This window comes from Epinephelus fuscoguttatus, linkage group LG13 (genome assembly GCF_011397635.1).
Source record: "Epinephelus fuscoguttatus linkage group LG13, E.fuscoguttatus.final_Chr_v1".
Lineage (NCBI taxonomy): Eukaryota > Metazoa > Chordata > Actinopteri > Perciformes > Serranidae > Epinephelus > Epinephelus fuscoguttatus.
The window spans coordinates 35,615,131-35,641,846 of NC_064764.1; the positions used below are offsets into that span (position 1 = coordinate 35,615,131).

General features: G+C 41.8%; 1 protein-coding gene across 1 annotated transcript in view; it reads left to right on the plus strand.

Moving 5' to 3' along the window:
* The first annotated feature begins 5,098 nt into the window (after positions 1–5,098).
* arhgap20 (Rho GTPase activating protein 20) overlaps positions 5,099–26,716 on the plus strand; it is an 87,088-nt gene continuing 65,470 nt past the window's right edge. Inside the window, exon 1 of the mRNA XM_049594330.1 lies at positions 5,099–5,473. Coding sequence (XP_049450287.1) covers positions 5,357–5,473 — 117 coding nt within the window. The 5' untranslated portion in view covers positions 5,099–5,356. The remainder of the gene's footprint in view (positions 5,474–26,716) is intronic.

The window sequence follows — 26,716 nt, forward strand, 5'->3', positions numbered from 1 at the left end:
TACATGGGGTTCCCATGGTCATGGAAAACCTGGAAAAGTCAAAATTTCATAATCACATTTTCCATACCTGGAAAAATCATCGAAATAGTAAAAAATGTCTGCAGCTGACAATGTAACATGGCTCTAAAACGTGTCAGTGTGTGACAATGTTTTGTTTATCTTCACATACGTTTCTCTGTTTCCTCCTCACCCTTCATGTATGCCAGCTGGCTGACATTATGTCTAAATAGAGTTTGAATCTGATACGTTTGAATAATGCTGGGCAACTGGGGCAAAAAAAAAAAAATCATGTAAAAGTTGTGAAATTTTGTCCATGAGAATGTGTGGGAGCCATGGTTACAGTAGCAACTGAAAAACTCCACCACACCGTGATGTATCGTGTCCATGCCCCATGGATTTTTGCTGTGAGGATGATGAGCATGTCACTAGTTTTGCAGGTATTTTGGTTTTTGGAAATTTATATTTTGACCTGATGATGGCACTAGATGGAAAGTCAGGAGATCACGAAAGTTGTTAGGATTCACCCTCTGAGGACCATGAATGTCTGCTCCAAATTTCACAGCAACCCACATCATAAGTCTGTGATTATTAGTGTCACACTGCAGGCTCCATACATTGTCAGATAAAGCTCATAAAATGCATCATCACCATGTCTGGACTTAACCTGCACCATGGCAACACTCTAACTAAACCTGACTACCAGTGTTGTGTTACATGTTGTGGATATTGTCAAGTGTTTGATGATGGCTGTTTAGCAGGCTGCTTCAACAGTCACTATTGTCCTGACTTTTCAACCAATCAAATGAGACTTCCTCCTGCAGCGAGCGTCATTTTACCATCATCATGTGTATGTTTGCACCCACCTGAGGTCAGACCTGCGCTGACTCACATTCAGACCTCATAGAATTTTAGTCACTTCCATTTTTGGCTGCAAGGCTCAGCGAGCAAACACTGCTCCAGGCCTGTTGATTGAAGGATGAAAGTCACACAGGGACGAGACTGTAACTGAAGCCTGATAATCCCTCACCTGCTCTGGGTTTTTTCTGCGACTGTTATGGTTTGTCATGTTGTTTATCCCGTCTCTCTTTGTCCAGACGTTTTTTTTCCTCTCTCAGACGTGACCGAAGCCATTAAAACAATCTCAGACTGGAGGCTATAATCCTTTCAACTATGTCTTTACCAGCAACAGTATCTCATGTCCTCAGCTCCCAGATGAAGAGGAAAGATCTTCTTCATGTCTGGCCCCTTTGTGTTTTGGTTTCCATGCACCAGAACCTCTGCTGTAACCAGGGCTGAATGGAGATAGGGATCCTGCTCTGACATACACAGACTGCTTTGCAAAGACATGATGATGCGCACTCAAGGGCTTTGACCATCCATGCCAGTCATGCAGTTAATACAATGGACTCACAGACAGATGCGAAACACCCCCAGAAAACTTTTTCTGTTTTAAGCCACATAATAGCACCCTGCTGTCTGAACGCATTTTAACACCAACCCAACCTACACTCCTAAGGTGCCAGTATACTCCAACAAAAGTGCTCGTCGAATGATGGTACAATGTCTGAGACCCATCCACCTTTGACACTGGTGTCCAACAACCTCTGTAACTTTCAGAATCAGACAGTCCCACATCAAGCAGCAATTCCTCAGGTGTGTGATGGTAAGAAAGTATGCAAGGTTACAACTTCTCTCTCAAACTCTCTTTTTTCCTTCTCTTAAAACAACTATTTCTGGCACTTCTCATCCGTGAAAGAATCCAAAAGTGTGTGACGTTTCCCCTGTGATGGCCCCAGAGTTGGCCTGTCATGTCCTTTCTTCCTGCCCAGAGGAAAGGAAAATTCAAAATAAGATCTCTTCTTTGTCCGACCTAGACATAACTGAGCTCAACATAACATCAATATGAGATTTAGACCATTTTGTCATACTTCCTAAAGTCAGCTTCTGAGAAATAGCCTTCCTCTTGTCTCAGCCTGATCTTAATATAAGATGCTCCTAAATTTTATCTCTGAATGTGGTCTCCCTGTTTGTCATGCCCATATCCCCTTTCCTAATGGACAAAAAACCCCCACTAACATCTGGCTTTTACAACCGGCATTCATTTCCAGGGTCTAATGACTCACAGTAGTCACAGGTATTTATCAGCACTTTTTGCAGTGCAAAATCGTGTCTGTCTGCATCCAAGCAGTGCTTGAAAATCTCTCCAAATTAGTTGGCACCATGTTTTAAGAAAGACTGAAAAAGCAACAGATATAAACATAAGTTACCGTTGTAATGTTTTCCCTGGCCTCCATGCTGCTTTCTATATCATGCTGCAAAAGCGGTAGAAATTAGCACGTCCACACAAAGTGTCACTGCCTATCTGAGCTGGTCTTTTTATTTTTGTTATATTTCTATCACTCAATTCATTTTTTCCCCCTTTTTTCTCTTGCTTCTGACTCGTGCTGCTGCAACATGGGGATTTCCCTGATGTGAGATTAAGAAAGTCTTATCTCATCTTATCTTACTGTTTACTCAGCGGAAACTTTAGGACCAACAGGAAAGATTCAAGACACGTTAACTGGTTAACACTTTTACAACAAAACCCGATGTTAACACAAACAATTATGAACCATTTTTGCTTAAAGCTCAGTGGCTAAACACAATAATCTTACCTAATATAACAACTTTGTTTTGATCTCACGCCCACTTGACTTTGGCTGTTTGATTTTCTCACCTACGTTTCTCTTCTCGTGCACTGTGCTGCACTGACAACCACAGTGATTTGATATTCTTTGATGAATGGCTGCACCACTGATTCAACAAGCTGAATCTGACAAAAATTAGCCAACAAGGGCCGACTAGTGCCAGGGGTGTGGGGCACGCTGCAAAAAGCAAAGTGACATGACATTACGTTTATGTGCACAGTTAAGTTGAGCTACGGTTATACAGTAGCTTGACTATACCATTTAACTGACCCTTTGCTAAGTCCCCCGGACGCAGACTGGCCAATCATAATGTAGCATCGTGCCAGCTCAGACCAGGGTCCGACAATGACACAGCTGTGCTCCAGGTGCTGGCAACAGCACGGGGGTGAAGCCAGACACTGTTCATCTGCACACACTGTGATGCCACACAGCTGGTTCAATATCAGCAAAGTTTCCCTTTATATTCATTGTCTTGTGTGGCGATCAGCAGTGATGTGGTGGTTCACTTTTACACTGTGATCTGTAGGATTTAGCTTCAATCTCTATTTTGTTACCTTGATTTCATTGCTGTGTCAGTCTGACATCCTGAATATATCCTTCAGATGCATATTGTAGACCCCTCTGTCTGCTTCTGTCTGAAATCACTTTTTTGTTTTTCCAAAAATTTGAGAGAATTTCTCCAGGGAGTGCAGTTAGCGACAGTGGGAGTGCCATGCCAGTCTAGCTACGAAACCGAAAGTTTGTCGGACTTAGCAACAGTAACGGGGGGGGGGGGGGGGGGGGCTTAGGGAAGGGTGAATTGGACTACTGTCCTTGCACAAGCAGGAGAGGAATCTATTTATTGACTGAAGTATGTCCGATTTGATACGACTACAATAGGTGGCGATGGCGATATGCCCCCTTTCAGCTTGTTAGTACTGGACCTTTTTCCTGTTTACCTTTTAAGACACAGACCAAACAACTGACAAACAAGTTAGTTATGGTTAACAATCACCAAACAACTTTACAGCTCTGTACATTTGGCCCGTCCAAAACTGCACAGCTCTGGATGTTGATTTCACCATGTTGTTACTGGCTCCTTCTTCTGTTACACATTTAAAGTTCTTGACTTCCGAGTCAAAGCCCGGAGCAGAAACTGTGGAGCATGAGCCAAGCGCTTGACTGTATACATGCAGGACTAATACGACTCCCAGTCGCACCATCTGGTGTAGTCCGACGTTGAGAAATTTGATTTTGAATTTCAGTTTGACTAAGATGTTTACACGTATTTTAAAAGTCTGGTTTTAGTCAGACCAACAAAGTAAATCTATTTAGCTTTTTCACTGAAGTCATGTAAATGTACTGATTCACTGACAGCTCGCCATTGGTGTGTCAAAACCTCAAACAGCCCACTGCAGAAATAACTACACAAAATGTCTTGAACTCAGTTTGTCCACAACACAGACTGACTGTATATGCATCTACAGTGAATACCTGTGGTGTCATATTCTAAACACAGAGTGATACAGGAGCAGAGAAAAGAAATGAGGGAACACAGTGGATGCATATGTACATACAAACACCCTCACCTCATTTAAACTTTAGTGCGTGTGTTTGTGTGTGTTTGTGTGCGTGTCCCTCAACACAATGCTGCCTATTCTCACAACAGCACAGTGCATTTGAATAGCTAAGGCCAGTGGGGCAGCAGAGGGTGGAGGGGGACAACGCCACTGTGGTACTGTAGCTGACTGTGTAAGCAGCACGGGGTGACACCAACACACTGACACACATCCACACACTGATACACACTTATGCAGTAATGTTTAGTTGTTTGCTGAGTTGTATTTTCTGTGTCTCTCTTGTTTTTGTTTTTTTCCTTTCATCCCAGTTTGACATATTTAAAACCATTAGGGTCCCCCTCTCTCTTGGATCCCCATTGTTCTGTTTAGCCCAGGAAGAGGCTTATGGTGATCCCCTGTTGCTGCTGCCTCTCCCGCCTCTCCTGCTGACCCCTCAACCCTGGCACAGTAGAGACAAGGAGGTGGTGACAATCGACCCTATCATGAGAGAGAAAAGAAAGACGCCCCTAAAAACTTTAAAATCACCCAACACATGAGAGCATTGATCATCTCCCTCCTTTTTCCCGCTTCCGTGACAGTTTAGAGGACGCTGTCAGGCCCCCCTTCATCCATTTCCCCTACACCTCCTCCTCCTCCTCCTGGCCTCAGCCCCTCCCCCTGTTTGCCCTCTTCCACCTGACTAGCCAATGGGACCAGACGAGCTTGTCCAGGCATGGAATGACTGGGGAGTGGGAGGGGGTGGGGATGACCTACTGGACAGGACCAAACACCTTACTAGGCAGACAGACAGCAGCAGAGAGGCTGAGAGTACATGAGTGGAAACTCTGCCTTTTCTTACTTGTTATTGGACAGTTAGTGACTGAATGGTACCTTCTCTCAATGGATCTACGTTGCTGCAGGTGTGAAGGGGTGAAGAGGGTGTGTGAGCCTGAGACCTGAGAGGAAGACCAGAAGACAAAGAGGAGGACATACACAGAAAGAAGGCGAGGAAGACACTAAGATCAGTGAATTGGGAGGAGGACGCATATCAAGAGTATCACACTGAGCTGATGCCAACTGAGGCTGTCAGCACTGACATCTGACTGACACACCAACACACAGTCGTGCACAATGCCAGCAGGAGGGCAGAGGTTCTCGGACATGGAGATGTTAGTTGGGATGGAGCATGGGCGAGTGGACACTGCCAGGAGCAGAGCTGGGAGCTGTGTGGAGTTTCACAGCATCAAGGTAAGTTTGCTCTTTTGCTTTTGATAAACTTTAGAGAGCTGAGCTGAGGAAGGTGGATCAGCATCATTTACACTTGTAATCAGATTTCTGGAGTGTTTTTTGGAAATGAGACAAGTCTGGCTGACGTATATTTTGCGGAGGAAGTCAGAGAGTATTTGGGAATTTCACACATCACTTCCCAGGAGCACAGCAGAATATGTTTCCCACTTGTTGCACATACTTGTTGCTGTGTGAGTGGAAAAATGGCTATTTCTGACTCAGTCACAGAATTGTTTTTAAGTGTGACGTTGTTTATTAGCAAGTCAATGAGTGTATTTAAGGCATGCAGTGATAATTGTACAACTTTTTCTTATGTTATTTGTTACAGATTGTGTAGATTATATAAAAGGTTGCAGGATATGACTAAAATAAATATTATATTAATAAGGATATAATGTTTTATCACAATATGGCAAAAACATAAAAATGATAAATCCAATTCATTGCAGTGAACTGTGTGCCTCTGTTATGATTACACAATCTCCACATTACCCTGCGGACCACAGGTTGAGGGAAAAAAGTCCTTAAGCTTTGTTTCATAACCGTGTGTGTTTTTATGCCGATACAAATCTCCACAATACAATAAAGTACACACACTGTCGGTGGTATTTAGCAGGATCAGTTCAACCGTTATTACAACCACTTCTCTGTGCTTCTGTTAAAGCCAGCAGACCAAAGAGATTTGTGTGTGATTGCAAAGAGCTGAGCTGTTTGGGGGTCTGAGCCCGTGTTGCCAGATGCTCAAACTGCCTCAGCAGCGGACGCAGATGAACCTGATGGTTGTTCCCATGGCTGTTTTTCTCTGGGTTAATGACCTCAAAGAGTTGCAGCAGGGCTGTGCTTTTGTTTGTATCTGATGAGTGACATTCTTAATGCTGCAGGTACAGGATAAATCCACACCCTCTTTTGTGTTGGAGGATAGCAGGAGCAGAGATGATGCAAATATTCGGGGCTCAGCCCAAACTTAGGAAGAACCAGGGGCATGCTCTGCCATGGAGACTTGTTTCCCCATTTATGCCAGGAATATGCACTATTTGTCAAGCCATTTGTGATAATAGAATGCCTAAAAATCTGGTCATCATTTGGGAAACATGATAGTTGCTTCAGAAAAAAATCATCCAGTCGAGCAGACATCCTATTTTGTATCTATTTGTTCTCTAACTGTCAAAATAAGATCTCTTCTTTGTCCAGCCGAGACATAACTGAGCTCAATATAACATCAATATGAGATTTTGACCAGTGTCGTACTGTTTAAAGTCAGCTTCTGAGCTTCTCATGTCGCAGCTCAATCTTAATTTAAGATCTCAAAATGCTCTTGTTCCTCCTTCACTGCAGTAATTAGCTCTTGAGATCAGAGAAGCCTAAGAGCACAGCAAAAGAGCTTTCTTTTATTTCTCCTGAGAGGGGTTTTAGGATCAGATCAGAATTTAAAACAAGAAACAGCCCATAGAAGAAAATATTAGCATAGTACATTTCTGCAAACTGTGGATAGATGACATTTATTCATTCATACTTTTCATATCAATGTTTCTAATAAGCTGACTTTGTCATCAGGAGAAGAATGGGATGGTAGATAGCAGAGATGGGGGACTCGAGTCACATGACTTGACTCGAGTCAGACTCGAGTCGCAAATATGATGACTTGAGACTTGCTTGAATAACGCTGATAAAAGACTCGACTTGACTTTGACTTTGTATTCATGACTTGAGACTTGACTTTGACTTGAGAAAGATGACTTGAAAGGACTTGGCTTTAATTCAATATGAAAGGCACGCTAAGCACCGTTGGGCGTCACTTCTGTTTACGTTCAACAATGTTATCAAACACAACAGAGCTAGCTGACTTGACTTGCTTGATTCTCACCACAACTAACTTGGGACTTGCTTGAGACTTGAAGGTAAAGACTTGAGACTTGCACATGTGTGACTTTCCCCCATGTCTGGAAGGTAGTGTTTCACATAGGAAAGACATCTGCCAAGCTGCAGACCAAAGTTAAAGACCAACAAAGAACAAAACTGGTGGTGTTTAATCGAGACATCGCTCTGTTTCCTGTTGGGACAGTGCCAAGAAAAGCTGTTGTTTTTTCTTTTACCAAGTCTTTGCTGTGTTTCCTGTTGGGATTTTGCCCCAAAAGCGGGTATTTCAAACCAAAGCATGATCTTTTCCTAACCATAACCAAGTGGGTTAACCGCAACACTGTTGAAATGTAAAGTTTCGATATACCCACTTCATAATGATGTGCAAATGTAGTGTATCTGTGGAAGACTAATTTTCACCCCTGCCACCTAAAAAGAGTTCAACTGTTTGATGTTCCTGCTTTTAAGTTACATATCATAGTTACATGACATATCAACATAACTAATAGAGAAGTAATATAATTCTGCTCCACTGATTTACTGGTCCAGCCACAGAGAATGAGGGTAAATGACACAAAGTTGAAGGTATTTTAAAAACCTTAAAGATTCAGGACCAGAGGCCCAGTTCAGATTTAAAGCAGCTGAGACTGAAACCTGAAATGTAAAGCAAGCAGAAACTTATTTGTAATATTCCTTCTAACACATCATGGTGCTCCAATGGGCTGAGTTTAAGGTTAATTTTGTCCCCAGGGGCTTGCCATTAAAGGTTAGTACAAAGACTGTGTTTTGGACACAAACAGAGGAGCGACGCTGTTGACAGTCTACAAAAGTCTGCCTGTAGAAAACTGAGCACATCTACATTGTCATTAATCGTCACTGTTATGTGGAGTCAACAGCGCACTAACAAAATAAAGTGATACCTGATGTAGTTTGAGGCACATGTGTGGAGGAGATACTGCGTCACAAGAGGCCTGTTTATCATCAGCTCTGGCAGCAGATACAACACGTCTCTAAGACCAGCGAGGCAGCCGTCCAACTTCACTGCATTTATCAATCTGAATCCTTCTAGATGGAAATATTGGCCAAATGTTTCTGTTTTATTATCGCGTTTAAATGTTATTTATGACTGGAATAAATCCAAGGTGGACGGCTCGCATGCTTTCTACCACTGTAAACATTTATCGACAGTTATCTGACGGCATGACGTCCTCTGGCCTGATTCACTCGACCTTCTCTTCACTGGATGAACTGTAGGTCAGAGATACGTGCTAATCTCTACCTGACCTACTCTTCATTTTATCACCATGCAGTATATAGGCGGTCAGTTTGTCAATCTGTGGCTGTGTAAGTGCACAAACATTATAAGACGTGAGTTCATGGGATTACAGAGGTGTAAGTGTGAGCCAGTGTGTACAGTAGGAAGTCAGGTGGCATCACACGAGGTGGTCCACAGACGGGACAGAGGAATGCTGTTTTTGTGGGGAGTGAGACTGCCGGCTCTTTGTTCAGAGACCTGGCAGAGTGGCTGCTGCTGCTGTACAGAGCGTCCCCCTACAGCAGAACGCACTGGTATCAGTAAACAGGTTGTACAAATATATAGACTGGGTCTTACAAATGTAAAATGATGTAACCACTAACTCATTTTGCTGAATAACTGATGCATACTGTAGGTGTGTACTACAGTGTAAGATGCGATTTATTTTCGTGAGGACGTATCCAGCAGATCGTCTTGTTTTTCCTCTGTTCATTATTTTGCATCTACACAATTTAATGTTCACATACTGTTAACATATTTTATTTTGCTCTTTACGTTAAATTTGGAACTATTTAATATTGCTCACATTATGTACAGGTAATGAGAGTTATGATATTCGGACATTAAAGTGGATGAAGTTACACACAGAAGCTGCCCCTGTGCTATTACATCACCCACAGCCCTTTGATAGTTCATTCAGTACCTCATAAGTTTATAGGTAAGACAAAAAATAAATAAAAATAAAAATAAAAAATGAATTAATGAATAAAATTAAATTAAAATTAAAATTAAAATTAAAATTAAAAAAAACAAAATAAAAATGAAATGAAATAAAATAAAAAATAAAATGAAGTGTATAAGTAAGACATGAGAGAGAATCCTGCCATATATTAATTTTAGGTGCAGCATTGCTTCACCTTCTACTCTGTGACACAAACGTCCCTTTGAAATGTAAAATATTTACTTTTTATTTCAGTGATGCAGTGTGTCCAAATGCATTATAAGTTAGCTTTATACATTTAAATCCAATGTTCTTGTCACCTTTACTTATTTATTAATTTTTTTTTTTAATATAGGATATGAATTCTATAAAACGTGATTTTAGATTTTGTTGTGACCTATCATGAAGCTCTCAGATCCACCATTGTCCTTATAGTGACAGCTCACCCCCAAATCAAATGTACATACTTTTTCTCTTACTTGTGTAAGATTTTGCTATTTATCAGTCTACATTGTTTTGGTATGAGTTGCACAGTGTTGAAGATATCGGCCGTAGCGATGTCTGCCTTCTCCCCTTAATATAATGGAACTAGATAGCACTCTGCACGTGGTGCTCAAAGTGCTAAAAAATACTTGCAATGTCTCTTTTCAGAAATCATGACCTGGTTACTCAAGATAATCCACAGATGTTGTTGTGAGCAGTTTCATGCAGGGACTATTTTCTTTCTGCTGAGCTACACCCACCAACCATATCACCGTGCAGAAGCAAGTGTGGATCTTCTACTACCTCACCTAGTGTTAAAGCTCAGCTGAGAAGGACGCCATTAATGGAGCGATGCCTGGGAGCTAGTTCAAACAGTCAACTCGACCTGCAAACACGTGCTGCCTTGCATCGGTACTGCTGCTTGCTCTTTCAGCCCCACCTCCACCCCAACATCCGCCTGCAGGCTCCGGCTAAAGGGGGGGAATATTTAGTCATCACTCCCCAATATCTCATGTAAACATATCTGCGGAGAGCGATGAGGCCGGAGTCTAGACGCCAGACTCCAGACTGAAATGACTACATCTTGTGCTGTCACGCGCACGAGCCTTTCGTCCATGAGTAGATGCACACTTCTTTCTGCACGGTGATATGGCTGTGTTAGGTAGAAAGAAAATAGTTCCCACGTGAAACTGCTCACAACAAGGTCTGTGGACTATCTTGAGTATCTCATGATTTCTGGAAAGAGACATTGACCTGAATCGCAGCAGTGGCATTACTTAATAGGGTGAGTTTATTTTTAAAGTGCGATTCATTCCTTTCTAAAATTACTGGAAGTCCATATTGTAAACATCACACCTGACACAAAAACAGACCTGCGGCGGAGCAAAACAGTAACCTGATAGCAACAATCCACAGCCAGCCATGGAGGTGGGCAAAATGTCATTGCACAATGTGGAAAAATAACAGTCGTCACTTATTGAGTGCATTATTGGAGTAAACTTCTTCCACGTTGGTGCTTGCCAGTGATCAAATATAAGTGATATTTTGAGGGATTGTGGTCATTAAATGGAAACTTTGTGTTGGATTGGACTCTGGAATCAACACAGTGTTTAACTGCAGCAGGCAGGAGAGACTGAGCCTGTAACAGCTAATTCCATTAGTCTTATTAGGTATAAAAACAATGGTTCAGTGTATTAAGTAGAGTCTAAATAAGTCTGCTGATTGATTTAAACACTGCACAGAAATGACTCTATCAATTGGTACATGATGTGTGTGTAATGGGCTGAAACACGTGGACTCCAACCTCCTTCAAAACATCAACATATGAGAGGAGGTAGAGGATGAAAACTGTGAAGAAGAGTGTGTGACTCAGAGGTCAGGTTGTGTGTGTTTGTGTGTGTGTATGGGGGAGAATGATGGTCTGTTTGTGTTCAACACAGCCCAGTGATACTCTGAGCCTCATGTCTGATGCTACATTAGTAATACAGCCATCAACACACACACACACACACACACACTGAGAGTTTGAAGTTCAGAAGCCATGAAGCTCAGCGTATCATTAAAGTTATCTCCTGACTGTTCCAGGTATATTATTACCGCCCCGAAGTCATAACAGATCAGGCCATACTGATGCACTGTATATGTATTTAGACATGTATGGTGCCTGTGTATATATTCAGCCCTGTGTGTGTGTGTGTGTGTGTGTGTGTGAGAGAGAGAGAGAGGGTTCAGGAGGTTAACGATCACGCTCTATGAAGGTATGCGATTGTTCTCACGTGACTGATTTATTGCATGTACAGTATCTGTGTGTGTGTGTGTGTGTGTGAAGGATTCCTCGGGGGATTTGGTACTTTATCTCCTCAGTGTGTCCCATCAAAGTCTTCCAGAGATCTAACAAATTGGAGAAACTAAAACATCAAGTCACATCTATGAAAATGGAGACCTTCAGATCTTTCACAGCAACAGCTCGGCGCACTAATTGGGAATAGATGAAGGAGGGTGGGAATGTGTTTAATCCAGGGTCTTTGTGTTTTTTGCATCAATGCTGTAGTGAGAGTCGAACATGTCAGGGTGGATGTGTGTTTATCAGAGCTGCAGACTTCAGATCTGAAACTGAAAAGTCACAAAAATGAGCATTTGAGACTTGACTTTAAGACCTGACTCCCTAAAGACCTGAAACTCGTGTTTGCATACCGTGTGTAATTATAGGACTACACATCGAAGTTTAAATGCTGTGTCATTTTAATTCTAATAGCAGATAAAGACATGGAGACTTCAAGCTGACATAAAAACTTGAGACTTGCTTTTCAAAGATTTTCAAGACCTGACTCAGACTTCTCTCAAGTTACTTCAGCCTCACTTTGGCAAGATATAGGGCTGTTGTTCATTTTATTTTAGTTGTTCATGACTAGTTTTGACAAGTCGTTAAAATGAACTAGACTTTCCATTAAGGACTCGAGACTTGCTTTGATAAGATGAAGACTTGACTTAGACTCAAGGACTAGAGACTTCATTTTGACTTGAAGGCTTGACACTTAACTTGAGACTTGATTTGGACATTAAGGGCTTGAGACTTAATTTGAGACTTGAACTGAACTCGAGGGCATGGAACTTAATTTGGGTGTACGAGTTTAAGGGCTTGATTTGAGACTTTATTTGGACGTAAGGATTTGAGACTTTACTTGAGACGTGACTTGAAACTTTATTTGGATTGGAGGGCTTCAGACTTTTTTTGGAGACTTAACATGGACTTAAGGGCTTCACTCTTGATTTGTACTTAAGGGCTTGAGACTTAATTTGGGACTTAATTTGGACTTGAAGGCTTGACACTTGACTTGGACTTGAAGGCTTGACAGTTAACTTGAGACTTAATTTGGGGCTTTATTAGGACTTAAGGGCTTTAGACTTTACTTGAGACTTAATTTGGACTGAAAGGCTTGAGACTTGACTTGGACTTGAAGACTTGACACTTAACTTGAGACTTAATTTGGACTTGAAGTCCTTGACACTTAACTTGAGACTTAATTTGGGACTTTATTAGGACCTAAGAGCTTTCAACTTTACTTGAGACTTAATTTGGGCTTAAAAGCTTGAGACTTCACTTGGACTTGAAGGCTTGACACTTACTTTGAGACTTAATTTGGACTTAAAGACTTGAGACTTGACTTGGACTTGAAGTCCTTGACACTTAACTTGAGATTTAATTTGGGACTTTATTAGGACCTAAGGGCTTTCGGCTTTACTTGAGACTTAATTTGGACTTAAAAGCTTGAGACTTGACTTGGACTTGAAGCCCTGACGCTTAACTTGAGACTTAATTTGGACTAAAAGGCTCGAGACTTGACTTGGACTTGAAACCTTGATACTTAACTTGAGACTTAATTTGGACTTAAAAGCTTAAGACTTCACTTGGACTTGAAGGCTTGACGCTTAACTTGAGACTTAATTTGGACTAAAAGGCTCGAGACTTGACTTGGACTTGAAACCTTGATACTTAACTTGAGACTTAATTTGGACTTAAAAGCTTAAGACTTCACTTGGACTTGAAGGCTTGACACTTAACTTGAGACTTAATTTGGACTTAAGGGCTTGACACTTTACTGGAGACTTAATTTGGACTTAAGGGCTTGTAACTTGACTTTGACTTGAAGGCTTGACACCTACATTGAGACTTGATTTGGACTTTCTGGCTGCTTGAGACTTTAATTGAGACTTGACTTGGACTTAAGGGCTTGAGCCTGGCTTTACTTGAGACTTTATTCAAGACTTGACTTGGACTTGCAGGCTTAAGACTCATCTTGACACTTTATTTCAGACTTGTTCTGGACTTTCTGGCTTAAAACTTTACTTGAGACTTTATTCAAGACTTGATTTGGACTTAAGGGCTTCAGACTTGGGGCTTGATTTGACAAGAGGTGAGACCTGAAAAACTCTGGTGTTAATTCTGCTGCTGGTGTGAATTCCCCCACTGTGATCAAAGAGGAACCCACTGGTTTAATACCACTGAGGATCCAGTTCAGATCCAGGACTCTGTTTCCTGATCAACTGGTATTTCTCACTGGAATTTCTCTTGGCTTTACCTCCTCATGGGTGGCCATTATGGCTCAGTGAGGCCTCCTCGCATGTCATCATCAGAGCTTTGCTTCTTCCAAAGACAGTGAGAGCGAGGGTTTCAATGTCAGGCTGCATTATGTCTCCTCAGCTTCAGACGGCGGTCGTGACACGGAAGGTTGTGAAGTCTGAGACGTCAGGGTGGCGGCAGGAGGTATTAGGGCAGCTGTAAAAGGAGGGATTATGTCCCACTGACCCTGTGTTCCCAGGTTAGAGAGCAGCAGGAGGAGACAAGGTGAAGGGAAACAGGATCAGGTGGAGAGAAAGAGAGAAGAGGAGGAGAGAAGTGTTGGTAGTTAGGGAGGGAGGAAAGGATGAAAGGAAGGAAGGACAGGAAACAAGGAAAAAAGGGGATAAAGTCTTTGAAGAGATGGTTTCTGGCAGGCCTTGGCCGCCCCTCCAATAACTTTTACAATGAGAGAGGTAGCTCCCTCTGCTGTGCGTCTATGAAGAGACTGAGGACAGTCTGACTAAAACAGACGAGCTGCACCTGTATTTACCAGATACTGACCTCTTACTACAAGGTCACATGTTCAGTGGCTGTCAGACAACAGTCGTGTCACATAACTATAATTTTACTCTATTAAATCTAAAGCATGTGTAGCAAATAAAAAAACTTTTCCTCAAACTACAGAAAATTTAAAAAGATGTAGGCAGACACCAATCAGTCATTAGTTCCATGGTTACTGAAAGGGCTGGGTGTCGGTACGCAATACCTTCAAAGTATTGACAGAAAAAATACTAAACTTCTTCAGTCAAATGATTCCTGCATTTGATCCTTTTTGTGACCACATCTAGAATGATGTAACTTGTGATTGGACTTGGCATTTTGGCATGTATAGTTTTGTACAGTTGAATAATTCAAACACTCTTAAAGTATATTTCTGTAAAAGTCATTTGGAGGAGCATCCGGAATACTTTGCTCAGCTTGCTGCCCCTCGGCTTCCGATAAGCGGTTAAAAAAGGATGGATGGATGGATGGATGGATGGATCATTTGGATGGGGAGGACTGGTGGTGGCATTATTTTGGGGACTGCCCATTGTTCCTACAGTCCAAAATTCAGTCCAAAATTCCTTGTTAGTCCGAAGAATGTCCCATTGGACCGAAAGCCCATTTCTCCAACAGTCATCATCCCAAAAACAAAAGTCCTTTTTCTGAAAAAGTACGCACTTCCTGTGGCTCAAATGCTGCTGAGAAACTGAAACTCACTACAGGGAGTGTGTATTTTCAGGGAAACGGGACTTTGGACCAGTGGGCATTTGTTTCTGGGATAATGGGCTGTTACAGAAATGGCTTTTTGGTCAAATTGGGACGTTTTTCATGGTAATGTTATTATGTAATGAGCTTAATTACATAGTGATTGCATGGTTGGGTTTAGGCACCAAAGGCACTTGATGAGGTTTAGAAATATATGGTGGTTTCTGTTAAAAGAACTACATTTGTTATGGGTGGGTCGGCATGGTTTGGTTCAGCCACCAGAACTTTGTGATTAGGTTAAGAGAATATAACTACGTTTGTAATGTATGGGACGTAACTATGTAAAAGACAGTACATAAGTTTGTACATTTAAAAGGAGTTAAAGTTGACTTTTATTTTGGGACACAAACGGCAGTCTCCTGGGTGAAAATCCTGTTAGTTTGACCCATCTACCACCCCAACCTGCCTCCTTACACTGACTTTCTCGCTCTTTATACTACCTATGGGCTCGTAGCATTAACCACCCCCCATTGTGACACATTGTTAAACCAGGGAATTCGTGTGTCCACAACGACAAAGGCTCCATTGGCACCGGTTACGTGGTGTCTGCACGTAATTTTAACACATTTTGTGGCACCACCACATAATGTCGTGTTAAGAGGTTGTGGTTGTTTGAAGAATTATTTGGGTTGGCTACTCTGCATCAGCCAAGTATTAGTTTAATACCTTAAAAAAAACATTATTGATTTCAATGGGAAACAGAAGCTACCAGTTAAGACATTTTTGGTGACATTTATAACATGAATGACTTAAATCCTCCTTGCTTAGAGTCTACGGTTTGTCTCATGTCAGTGTCAGTGATGTTAAAGACAAGGACGTGACTGATGAATGTGTACATGTGGCCAAACTGCACTGCGTCTCTACAGCAACACCACCAAACACAAGTGTTGTCTTATCAGCAGCAGAGAGAAAGAGACCCGTGGAGCTCTGCAGCGGATGAGCTCATTCAGATTGCTTCCAGAGCGTTGGAGAAGATGGAAGACTAGATTGGGCTGTTGCTTTGTTGTTGTAGTGTGTGAGTAAATGTGTGTGTGTGAGTGTGTGTGTGTGTGTGTGGAATGGTTTGCACTAGTAAGCCATCCGTGAAGTAATTTGGTCATTAGGTTGGGTTATTATTTTGGGTTTCTGAGGGTTACCCAGTGTAAAAACACACGGGTCTATTTTCATCCGTGCTGTTTGAAGGCATATACAATATGAGCACAGTGCATGGAACCTGAGAGCTTCACTGGTTGAAGTGGAGATTAAAAAAATATACACTGAAAGAGTTTTGGTGAATTTTCTTCGGGTCCATGTCATTGGTCCGACAGCCCATTGGTCCAACATCCCATTAGTCCGACGGTCTGTGGTGCTGAATGGCTCCCGGCGGGCCTATTTCTACCCTGATGGTGCACCACGACTGGCTCTGGGTCAGCTGGGAAAGGCTTGAGGCAGAGCAGGCTCACGGCTTATGTGTTTGCCACTTTCTTTTTCATTTTAACCCACACCATGATCTTTTCCTGACCCTAACCAAGTGGTTTTTGTGCCTAAACCTAACCAGACCTTAACCACAGGGCATCATGATGATTTCGGAACAGACTTCGGAACAATGGGTTTAATATGGTCCGAACAATGGGATGTCGAACCAATCGGCTGTCGGACCAATGGGCATTCGGACCAATGGGCAGTTCCCATTTTCTTCATGCATGGGAAACAGGACAGAGTTCACTGAACACACAGGGATGGAGGTGACAACAGGAAGGAGGTATGGATCATGTGACAAATACAGACAGAAAAGGATCTCACACATTTGGAGAACATTTGGCTTGAAACACCCACTTTTCGTTGCCCAATCCTGGCTGGAAACACAGCAACGCCTCTGTTAAAACTCCTGCTTTTCATGGCTATATATCCAGTGGAAACATAGCGATGGGTTGCCAAAAAATGAGGAATGCCCATTGTACAGACAAACCCACATTTTGAAGCTGTAATAATCTAGAAAACTAGACCGAAAAGTCCTTTTCTCCAACAGCATATTATCCCAGAAACAAACTCCCATTGCTCCAAAGTCCTGTTTCTCTGAGAATACACACTCCCTGCAGTTAAACATTCGCCAGAAGAAATGTTGGCATTGTACGTTTCTGTAAACTATGGATACTTTACATTTGTCGACAACACCATAGTGAATTGATGGTTACTTGGTTATGGTTAGGAAAAGATCATGATTTAGCTTAAAACACCCATGTTTGGTGCCAGAAAAGTTGCTGGAAAAGCAGTGACAGGTTGATGAAAAACAACCATGTTTGGAGGCTCAAATGCAGCTGGGAAATGCTGAGGAGTGTCAGTAAAAACACTTGGTATTAGTGGCTCAATCACTGCTGGGAAACTGAAACTGCAGGGAGTGTCATTTTGTGGAGAAACAGGACAATGGACGTGTGTTTTGGATAACTGGCTATTGGAAAAATGGGTTGTTGGTTCAATGGGACATTTTTTTTGACTAATGGGGCTTAGGAATGTTGAGCCATTGGACGAATAACATGGCTCCTAAAATAACCCAAGTTTGTTAGCTAAAAACCTGCTGGAAAAGAAGCAATGACTTGCCAAATAACAACTGGTTTGGTTATGTGCTGGTTGGCTGCTGGTTGGCAGGTGTCTTGCCTTGGTGACATGCTATCAGTCACCCCCTCCACCTACCAGTGGCAAAGTCAGCCAATACACTATGTCACGTTAAGAACTTTGATATGATATATATGACCATCAAATGTGACATATCTGTGGTTTGCAGAAATGTACGATGCCAACATTTTCTTCTGTCAAATGGGCTGCGGAGAGAATGATTTACCCGTAAGTCTTTAGGTGATCTGGCACAGGAAATCTCAGGGATGCATTACAACAGAGAAAACAGGGAGTGAGGGAAAAAGAGAGGGAACAGTAGATGGTAACATGTTTTATTGTGCGCAGGAAAATGTGGCGGGATGTAGCAGGAAAAATGTTTTTATAGCAGAGCAGGGTTTAGCTCAGACACTCTCAGACAGCACAGCAGTAAGGTTTTGGAAACTCCTAAACATTTCCCCGTTGCTACACGGTGCATGAAAGTGGGCACACTTTGATGTTTTCCTTGTAAACATGGCAAATTGGACAGAACTGCATGTTTACAAGACAATCAGCTGCAAAAACGGTGTCATAGTGGTGATGTATGGAGGTAAAGCAGCTGCAGCTGATGTGTAACCTTCAGTATTGGTGAAATCTTGAGGAATCATTGTGTGAAGCTGTTCTGTTAAATCAATACTAGTTTGTAATGATTACCTGGCAAGTATGCTTAAAATCTCTGGCTTCAGATCTCACTTTCCAGCCCAGAGAGCAAATGATACGTGTATTACTGTTCCAGTATTTAGAGAGGTGATATATTACCGCTCTCACTATGTGTTTGTGTTGGATTGCTGTTGCTAATTAGCTTTGCCTCCTCGTTTTGTTTGTGAAAATACTTTTCAAAGTCAAAGGGTTCACTACAGCACAAAACTCTACCAACACATGTCATCATGTACAATTGCTCAAGAGCAGCACATTGGTACAGAGATGAACGCCGCATGCTTTCTGATAACACACACAGCTTCCTGTAATAAAGCAGTCTCATCTTGGTTTGATGAAACCCAATGGCTACCACCAGACACACACTGTGTCTCGATCAGACAGATAGCTGCTCTATCTCCTCCGTCTGCTTTAAATGTCACCGCCTGACACAGAACAGTGGCAGCTGATATAAGTTGTGGCTGATGGTTAAAGCCTGTAGATAAACCCTGTGGTTAATTGTTCTGCTGACAGGAAGAGTTAAGATAACACTGATAGCTTTTTGCAAACAGATGCACTGCAAATGTTGCAAAAAGAAATAAATAAAGAAATGAATGTTTTGTTTGTTTGTTACAAGCTGTGTGGACCATGCCTCCTTCCACTCTGCCTCACAGCTTCCCTGTTCAGCCAGTGTCATGCGGGTGGCTGCAGGGTGTATCAGCTGTAGTCTTCGAGGACAATGTGACTCCTTTCCAGATTTTAAACCAGATTACAGACTGTATTAAAACCAATCAATCAAGTCTCCTCCAAGATAAGCTGTTCTGTTTCTCCACTGTACAACCACCCTTTAGCAAGAGTTTCATTCTTTCTCTTTCATTTCCTTCAAAGCTGCCCTCTCTGACAGGGTCGGGTCAAATTACTCTGATATGTAGTCAGGTACTAAATACAAATTAGATGGCAACAGTGACGTAATCCATTGAATTACAAATATTTGTGTTACACAAATATTCTTTTTTCTCTTTAAACATATCCTCAAACAATAGTCTGAAATATATTTTAAGAAAATGCACACACAACAATTTGTGTGATATCTAATGAATTAGCACCCTGTGGATGGCGTTGACACATTTCCTATTCAGCGTTAAGTCGTGTACTTAATGGTAAGTTAGTAAGTTAGGTTTAGGCATGTAAAGTTATGGGAGACTGCCCAAAATTCTGAAGCCTTGTTAGTCCCATTGCTTTAAAGTCCCGTTATTTGGAAAATACACACTCCTTTCTACAAAAAACTTTGCATTGTACATTTCTGTAAACCACGGATACTTTACATTTGTTAACAACGCTGGTGGATGTTGTTAGGTTTAGGCACAAAAATCATATGGTTAAGAAAACATCATGTTTTGGCTTAATACCTCCACATTTGGTGGCATAAATGTCTCCAGAAATGCAGGGATGGGTCATTAAAAACAGCCGAGATTGCTGGCTAAAACACCACTGGGAAACTGAAACTTACTACAGGGAATGTGTATTTTTTGGGGCATTTATTTTTGGGGCAAAGGACTGTAGCAGAAATGGATTTTCAGTCCAATGTGACATTTTTCTGACTCTGACTTGACTAGGTCAAGTTGGCACAAAGTTTCATAGGTTAGGTTTAAGAAAAGAAATATGGGTGTTGTCCTGTTTCCTACTAAATGTAGAAGTACGTAGCTTAGGTTTAGGAAAAAAAAAGGTTTGGCGTTGTCACGTGACATACTTAATGTATAGTTACATAGCTAAGGTTTTGGAAAAGAAATCAAGGTAATAACGAACCTGAAAATGACTTTAAGTTCATTTTGTTTTGCATGGGACACTGACACTGGTCTCCTGGGTTAAAGTCCCGTGTTTTTTTGACCCATATGCCCCCTTCAGCCTGCCTCCTTACAGAGGCTTTCGCTCTTTTCACCACTTCCTTCATTACTCTTGTAAACACATTGGTCACATTGCTGGCTAATGATTATATGGTCCATTACTTTTCATAGGTTCATGTACGAGCAGATGAGAACAGCCTGTCTCGTTAAACCTCTCAAAATACTTTCAATGCAGATAAAAAACATTTTGCGTTTAAGTGGTATTTACAGTTGGTCAAATTAAATCAACTTTAAAAAAAACAGTCTGGCACAAACTACAGGTGTACTGTGTGTATTCTCCAACATGTGGGATGCTGTTTCTTTTGTGTATGTTTGTGGTTGTTGCTGCTGTTTTTTAATCAAAATGACACATGGAGGACTTTGCTCTTTGAACGCAGAGGAGCACTGGTTATTATAAAAAATAGTTAAGATAATTCTTAAATTGCCATATTTTAAAGATGTAATCAAAAATTAATAAAGCAATGCTCGACAATGAAACTATGATCTAATTACACATTTTTTCAAATGGAATCTGGACTGATTACTGTATAGTGACTTTTATTTTGGTAATCCGACTACGTAATCCCTTACTCTGCAAAAAGCGCTATTGCATTTGATTTATAAAAATGTCATTAAACATTTAAATAATAATTTAAAATGCATCCGTCAACTGTAATGAATGAAACATGTAAATGAGAAACATGTCTGTATGATTTACTGCTGTTTATTTGACTGCTGTGTTTCCAGTATAGTTATCATAACTTCAATCTCCACACCAAAACCTGTTCTGCTCTTTCACTCGTGTTCTGTGTTTTGCCCATGCTGCTTCCCTAGAAATGCAAATGTTGGTAAAATAGGACAACATTGAATAAATCACAGATGCATCACGTATCAGGAATCATATGTTGCTCCTTTTCTCCAATTTTGGAGGAATTTGACAGAAGTGAAGTTTATCTTGCAGAGCACTTCTCAGCAGATAAGCTTCTCAGATGTGAGGAGAAGATAGTGGCTTTCCACATGTTGAGTGTGAGAGATGAAGGGCAGTTTGGTGAGAAGGAGGGGGAGAGAAGACAGAGAGAGAGAGAGAGAGAGAGAGAGAGAGAGAGAGAGAGAGAGAGGGATGAAAACAGAGAAAAAAACGACAAGTCGCTCAGTTCATCAGAGCTATTTATAGTCTGTGGGCTCATTAAACGATGCCACTACTTCTGCTCCACAGTAGCTGCAGCTCTGCTATGGCAACATGGGCTGTAATGACTTATGTGAAAGCCGACATTTGCCTCTGAGCGTGTGTGTGTGTGTGTGTGTGTGTGTGTGTGTGTGTGTATACCTTTGCCCCTTCATGGCGCACTGCCAAGAAATAAACAGAAGTGTCCATTAGTCTCCTCTGTATGACCGCCTTCAAAGAATCATAAACAAACCATCGCTCTCACTGTCCTGCTTAAAGAAAGACATACACACACACACACACACACACACACAGAAGTGTTGCATGTGACACTACTTTCGGTTACTATTTCCCGTTAAATCTGATCATAAGAATGATCCCAAGTTTACTGTAAGAGGGAAAAGTTGCTGGGAATTTCCTGCAGCACAGACGGTCAGCTGTGTGGAAGCTCTATTTGGATTTGAGGACCCAAATCAGGTGCTCTGTTGCACACGTTGGCTAAATACTGTCCATAGGAAAGGGAATGAATATGTTGTTTGCAATGACATGTCTTATGGCTCTGGATGGCTCTTGTGTCTTAGCAACCACCGTACTGCAAACTTTAATGGTCTTTTCCTCAGTGCTTTTGCTTAGTGACAGTCATCATGTTACATCACGTAGTCTGGCTAATATCTGTAGAACAAAAACAACACTGACATCATTAGAAAGTTAAGAATCTCATCTTTCTAACAGTGTCTGGGTCTGAACCTGGATGGCATTCCTCTTCGTGCCCCTTCAAATTGCCTACTGGCTGTCATTCGACAGTGAAAAGAGTCAAAGAAGCAGAGGCTGTGAACTGGAAATGAATCAAATCGCCTTGGCTATCTAACTCATATACAAGAGAAACACAAAGAGAGGTTGTCAGGACTCTGTTTCCACTGGGAAACATTTAATTGTTCTTTCACGTCAGCTGGTATCGTTCATGCTGTCTGGAGACAAAGACAAATTAATGCGATGAGTTTAATGCACAGATGGACATGCAGAAAGCAGAAGTAGCTGGTCAGTCATGTGAGTTAAACAGTCGCTGCATCAGAACTTATAAGGCAAAGTGTTTCTGTATCACATCTGGCTCATCAGATCAAAAAATCAAAAATCAAAAAAGGAAAAAAAACACCTGAAGTGAACGTAACAAGTTTTATCAACAACTTTTCTAATTCGATTTTTCAAAATGTGCATAAAAAGTTTTTGGAAACATGGCTTGTGATGCATTTGTAATAAGCAGCAGAAAAGGTCAGTACTGAGAGAAGACATGAGTCAGAGTGTTTTAAGGGAAGAATCATTTCTCCACCCATTTCTCCAGCCTGTTGTGCATAATCAAACTCTGGCCTGAGGAGAGCCCCGCATGTCTGTATTGTTTCAGTGACCAATAACCTCAAACTGAAGGGCAGTACGGACCGTTTCATTGCTATTCTGTTGCTAGGGCAACAATTTTGGTCCCTGTTTACTTCCTGTCAGCTTCTGCATTAACATACATTCAAACAGGAAACACAAAGGGCCCCATTTAGAATGTTTATGTTGTTCAGTTTGAAACGGTCTATATACACTATTATGTAGTGGCATCTATTCTGTGCTGAGTGCAACACATTTTTTTTTCTTGGGAAGAAATGCTGCGTTTGTCAGTGTCAGCTTTTACCCAGCTGTCCAATCACAGTGAAGGAGAGGCGGGACAAATAGCCTAAGACAAAGGCCACCCTTTTTGCATGTAAATATGTTGACATGTGGGTTATATATTAATATGTTTCCTCACCCACAAAATCTAATGAACCCACACAAACTAATACTTTGCATTCAAGGCAGATCATCAGAGACTGATAATTAAATTTAAATTAATTGTTTTAATAAAGGAGTGTATGTTTAAGTACATGGGATTTATTGTTCTTCTTTTGTCTGTTCTTTTCTGCGGTATTGAATTAGATATCAAGAGTCTTAGAATTTCACTAGTATTTGTAAGGACTACAAAATTTCTGGTATCATGCCTAAAGATGAAGCCAGCAGCACATTTTGCACCCTGCTTCGCTAACCAGTCAAGCCCCTTTCCCGCTGCACTAAAAAAACCTGCTAACACCCGCTAACGTGCGGTTCAATGCAGTGGAAAAGGTTTTAACTGGCATTCACACCCAGGTCAAATGACTCTGCAGTAGTCATGGGTATTTATCAGCTCTGGCTCCGGCTCCGATCAGCATCGATGGGAAAACAACACCCTGGTGAATGCACTAATTTCAGCTCCTTTACAGGCGAGATGCAATGACGCACAGCCCCAAAGTACTACGATTTGATTTGATTTGATTTGATTTGACTTGATTTCTTTATTTAAGTGTCACGCTTCAAAGAAGCCCAGCCCTTATGGGCTTATAAGACACTTTATCTCAAAAACAGAAACAGTGATCAAACATAAGAGCTGGAAACAACCAAGAGACAAAACAAATGTACAATAATACAGATGTACAATAGTAGAACGTAAACACGACAGTCCTCATGATTAGGACAGTGAATCCTAATCTAATCCATTGATATATCTCACTTAAAGAGCAAGGATTGCCTTATATTCCAGGCTTTGAAAATAAAATTAGCAGTCTTAAAAACTTCAGTCTTAAATAACATCTCCACCCATGCAGCACTCAAACTGTTACAATCAACAAGTTGAGCCCAAACACAGAACACAGACTCAGGGAGAACGTGGTAAAAAAGAGGGGTTTTATTGCCAGGATAAAGAAGGTGGCAGGAGGGAAAAATCCAGAGGAGAGTGGGTTGATGGCAGGGAGGTTGGAGGGGTTTGGCTGGCTGATTACTGGATGGTTCTCAGGTGAGCAGCAGAGAGCAGGTGAGTTGAATGAATGTAATGAGGAACCCAGGAGAGTGAGGGAGTTGCCACGCCCACAGCACACACACATTGATCCAAATTAGTTTGCACTGAGTTTAAAAGAGACACTGAGTAAATGTGAAAAGAAGAAGCCTCTATAAAGTTTTCACAGGCCTCTATGCTCCTGCAGTGTTTACCTGTTCTCCTGCCTGGCCATGACGTCGAACGTGACACACCAAAAATAAAAAAAGCCACACAGAAAGGCATGCTTGTGTGCTGCAGAGGCGTGTGCAGCTCTGGTCTGCTGCTAATGTGAAGGGAGTCTACGGCCTATTTTTAGTGGGTTTGCCTGTGTTTAAAAAAACCTGAGTATGCACACTGATTTTGATGGAAAAGCTGTATCAGATAGGCAAAGGATAAGTTTCCATCTGACTCTGAAAGGTGTCCAGAAGAACCAACTGCAGTTAATCTAGCTTTGAAACACTGATAGCTGTATTTCAGTGTCACACTTTGGCATTACTGACTGAAAATAACTGAGTACATGGTTTGGAGAATGTGGTTTTGAGTCCGTATATTCAGTCATCTTTGGCTCGTGAACACACAGATGCACACATGCTACTGCACCACAGCAATCATTCCTGGTAAGAAGAAGATTTTTGCCAAAAATATAAAAATACCAGGATCTCATTTCCTGCTCTTTAACCTCGCTCTATACACAAAAACCCCACAGCTAAATCTCTATTATCTGTAATTTACAGTAGCATGGTAACATTTCCTCAGAGTGGGATCAGTCTATCAGTGATGAGGAGGATGATGTATGATACAAAAACCCACCTCACATTTAAACATGCACACAGATGTTGACACAGCGGGACGGTTGTGCGTCAGGCCAGAAGTCCTGCTATCTACCGTTGGCTCTTGGCCACCGCTGCACGTTTCTCTGCTGCTCTGTTGTGACAGGACACATGACTGAATGTGCAGAAGAAGAAAAAAAAAGCGATTACACTAACTCATGGCTCCACAGCGGTCCTACAGTGAGTGTAAAAATAGCAACAGGCGTTCCCTGGCTGCAGAGAGGGAGAGAGCTGGGTGTGTGTTTCTAACACATTTTTGTGACTGCGAGTGTGTGTGTATGTACGCATGCGGGTTTGTGTCAGTGTGTGTTCACGGTTCATGTGTGTGTGTGTTCTTAAATGAAGGCGGGTTAATTGTGGCTAGAAAGTGGAAAAAGTTCAGCATTGCAATTCTGGTCCAGATCCCAGTTTATTTTTGGCGCTGTATAGCCAAAACGTGCCATCTAGTCTCATTAAGACACACACACACACACGCACATATGCATCCTTGCCTTCTAATAAAATCCAGACCGTGCCTTCCCCAGTCTTGCAGAGTTAGTGAAGCCACAGTGGAACAGGATCCCGTTAAATTACAACTTTAGGGAGCCGCTCCCTCGACCTCAGATCAGCCTGTGTCTCCCTGTCCTGTAAAAGCTTCCATCTCCATCCAGTGTCAGTGGTAGGCTACAAACTGATTATTGATGGTATTCATATGTTTTATTTTAGAATGAAAAGAACTAAAATTTCCTGATAAAAAATGCTCTGTGAATATTTAACCTCCCACTGTGGTCTACCAGTGGTGGACACTAACTTAGGCCCTCTTTACACCTGGTATTAACATGCATCCGAGGTGACTGGACTTTAAATACATGTGTGAATGCCCCAATTTCATCCTCAATGCGTCTGGAGAGCCGATGCTCAGACCACATTTAGAGGTTTTCTGAGGTGCATATCGTCACATTCTTTCAGCAGTGTGTCACTTTTGATTCCTGGACCACATTAAAGGACCGGCTACTCAACTGACGTCCCTGCTTCTGACTCTCTCCTGAATAAGCAAACTTTCTGTTGCTGCCGTTACACACATTAGAACGAGCTAACACAGCAGCAGCTTTAAAACAGCCCTAACAAACCTCCACTGACACTGGAACGACTAGACTGTGTTGTTAAACTTGTTAATAACCGTTAGGTATTGTTATAATTGCCCTCTGATGTTCTTCTCCATCATGGCTGTTAGCTAAGTTCAGCATCCACTAATGATCCTGACCTCTGGTGGAATGCAGGCTTTGACCTCTCGACCTTTAACCTCCACCGCTGCTGATAAGAGACGGCTGATAGTGATAGCAGCTCACACACAGCGCTCTGCCGACGCTGTGACTGTCTGCGCTGACTGACGTGCTCACATGACACACACAAACGCCAGTGCATCGACCTTACAATTAGACACACACTCTCCCTTGCACACTCACAGGAACACACACCGCAGTGAGTGATAAGTGGTTGAAGCTGTTGACTGAAGTGTACATAAACACACTTATC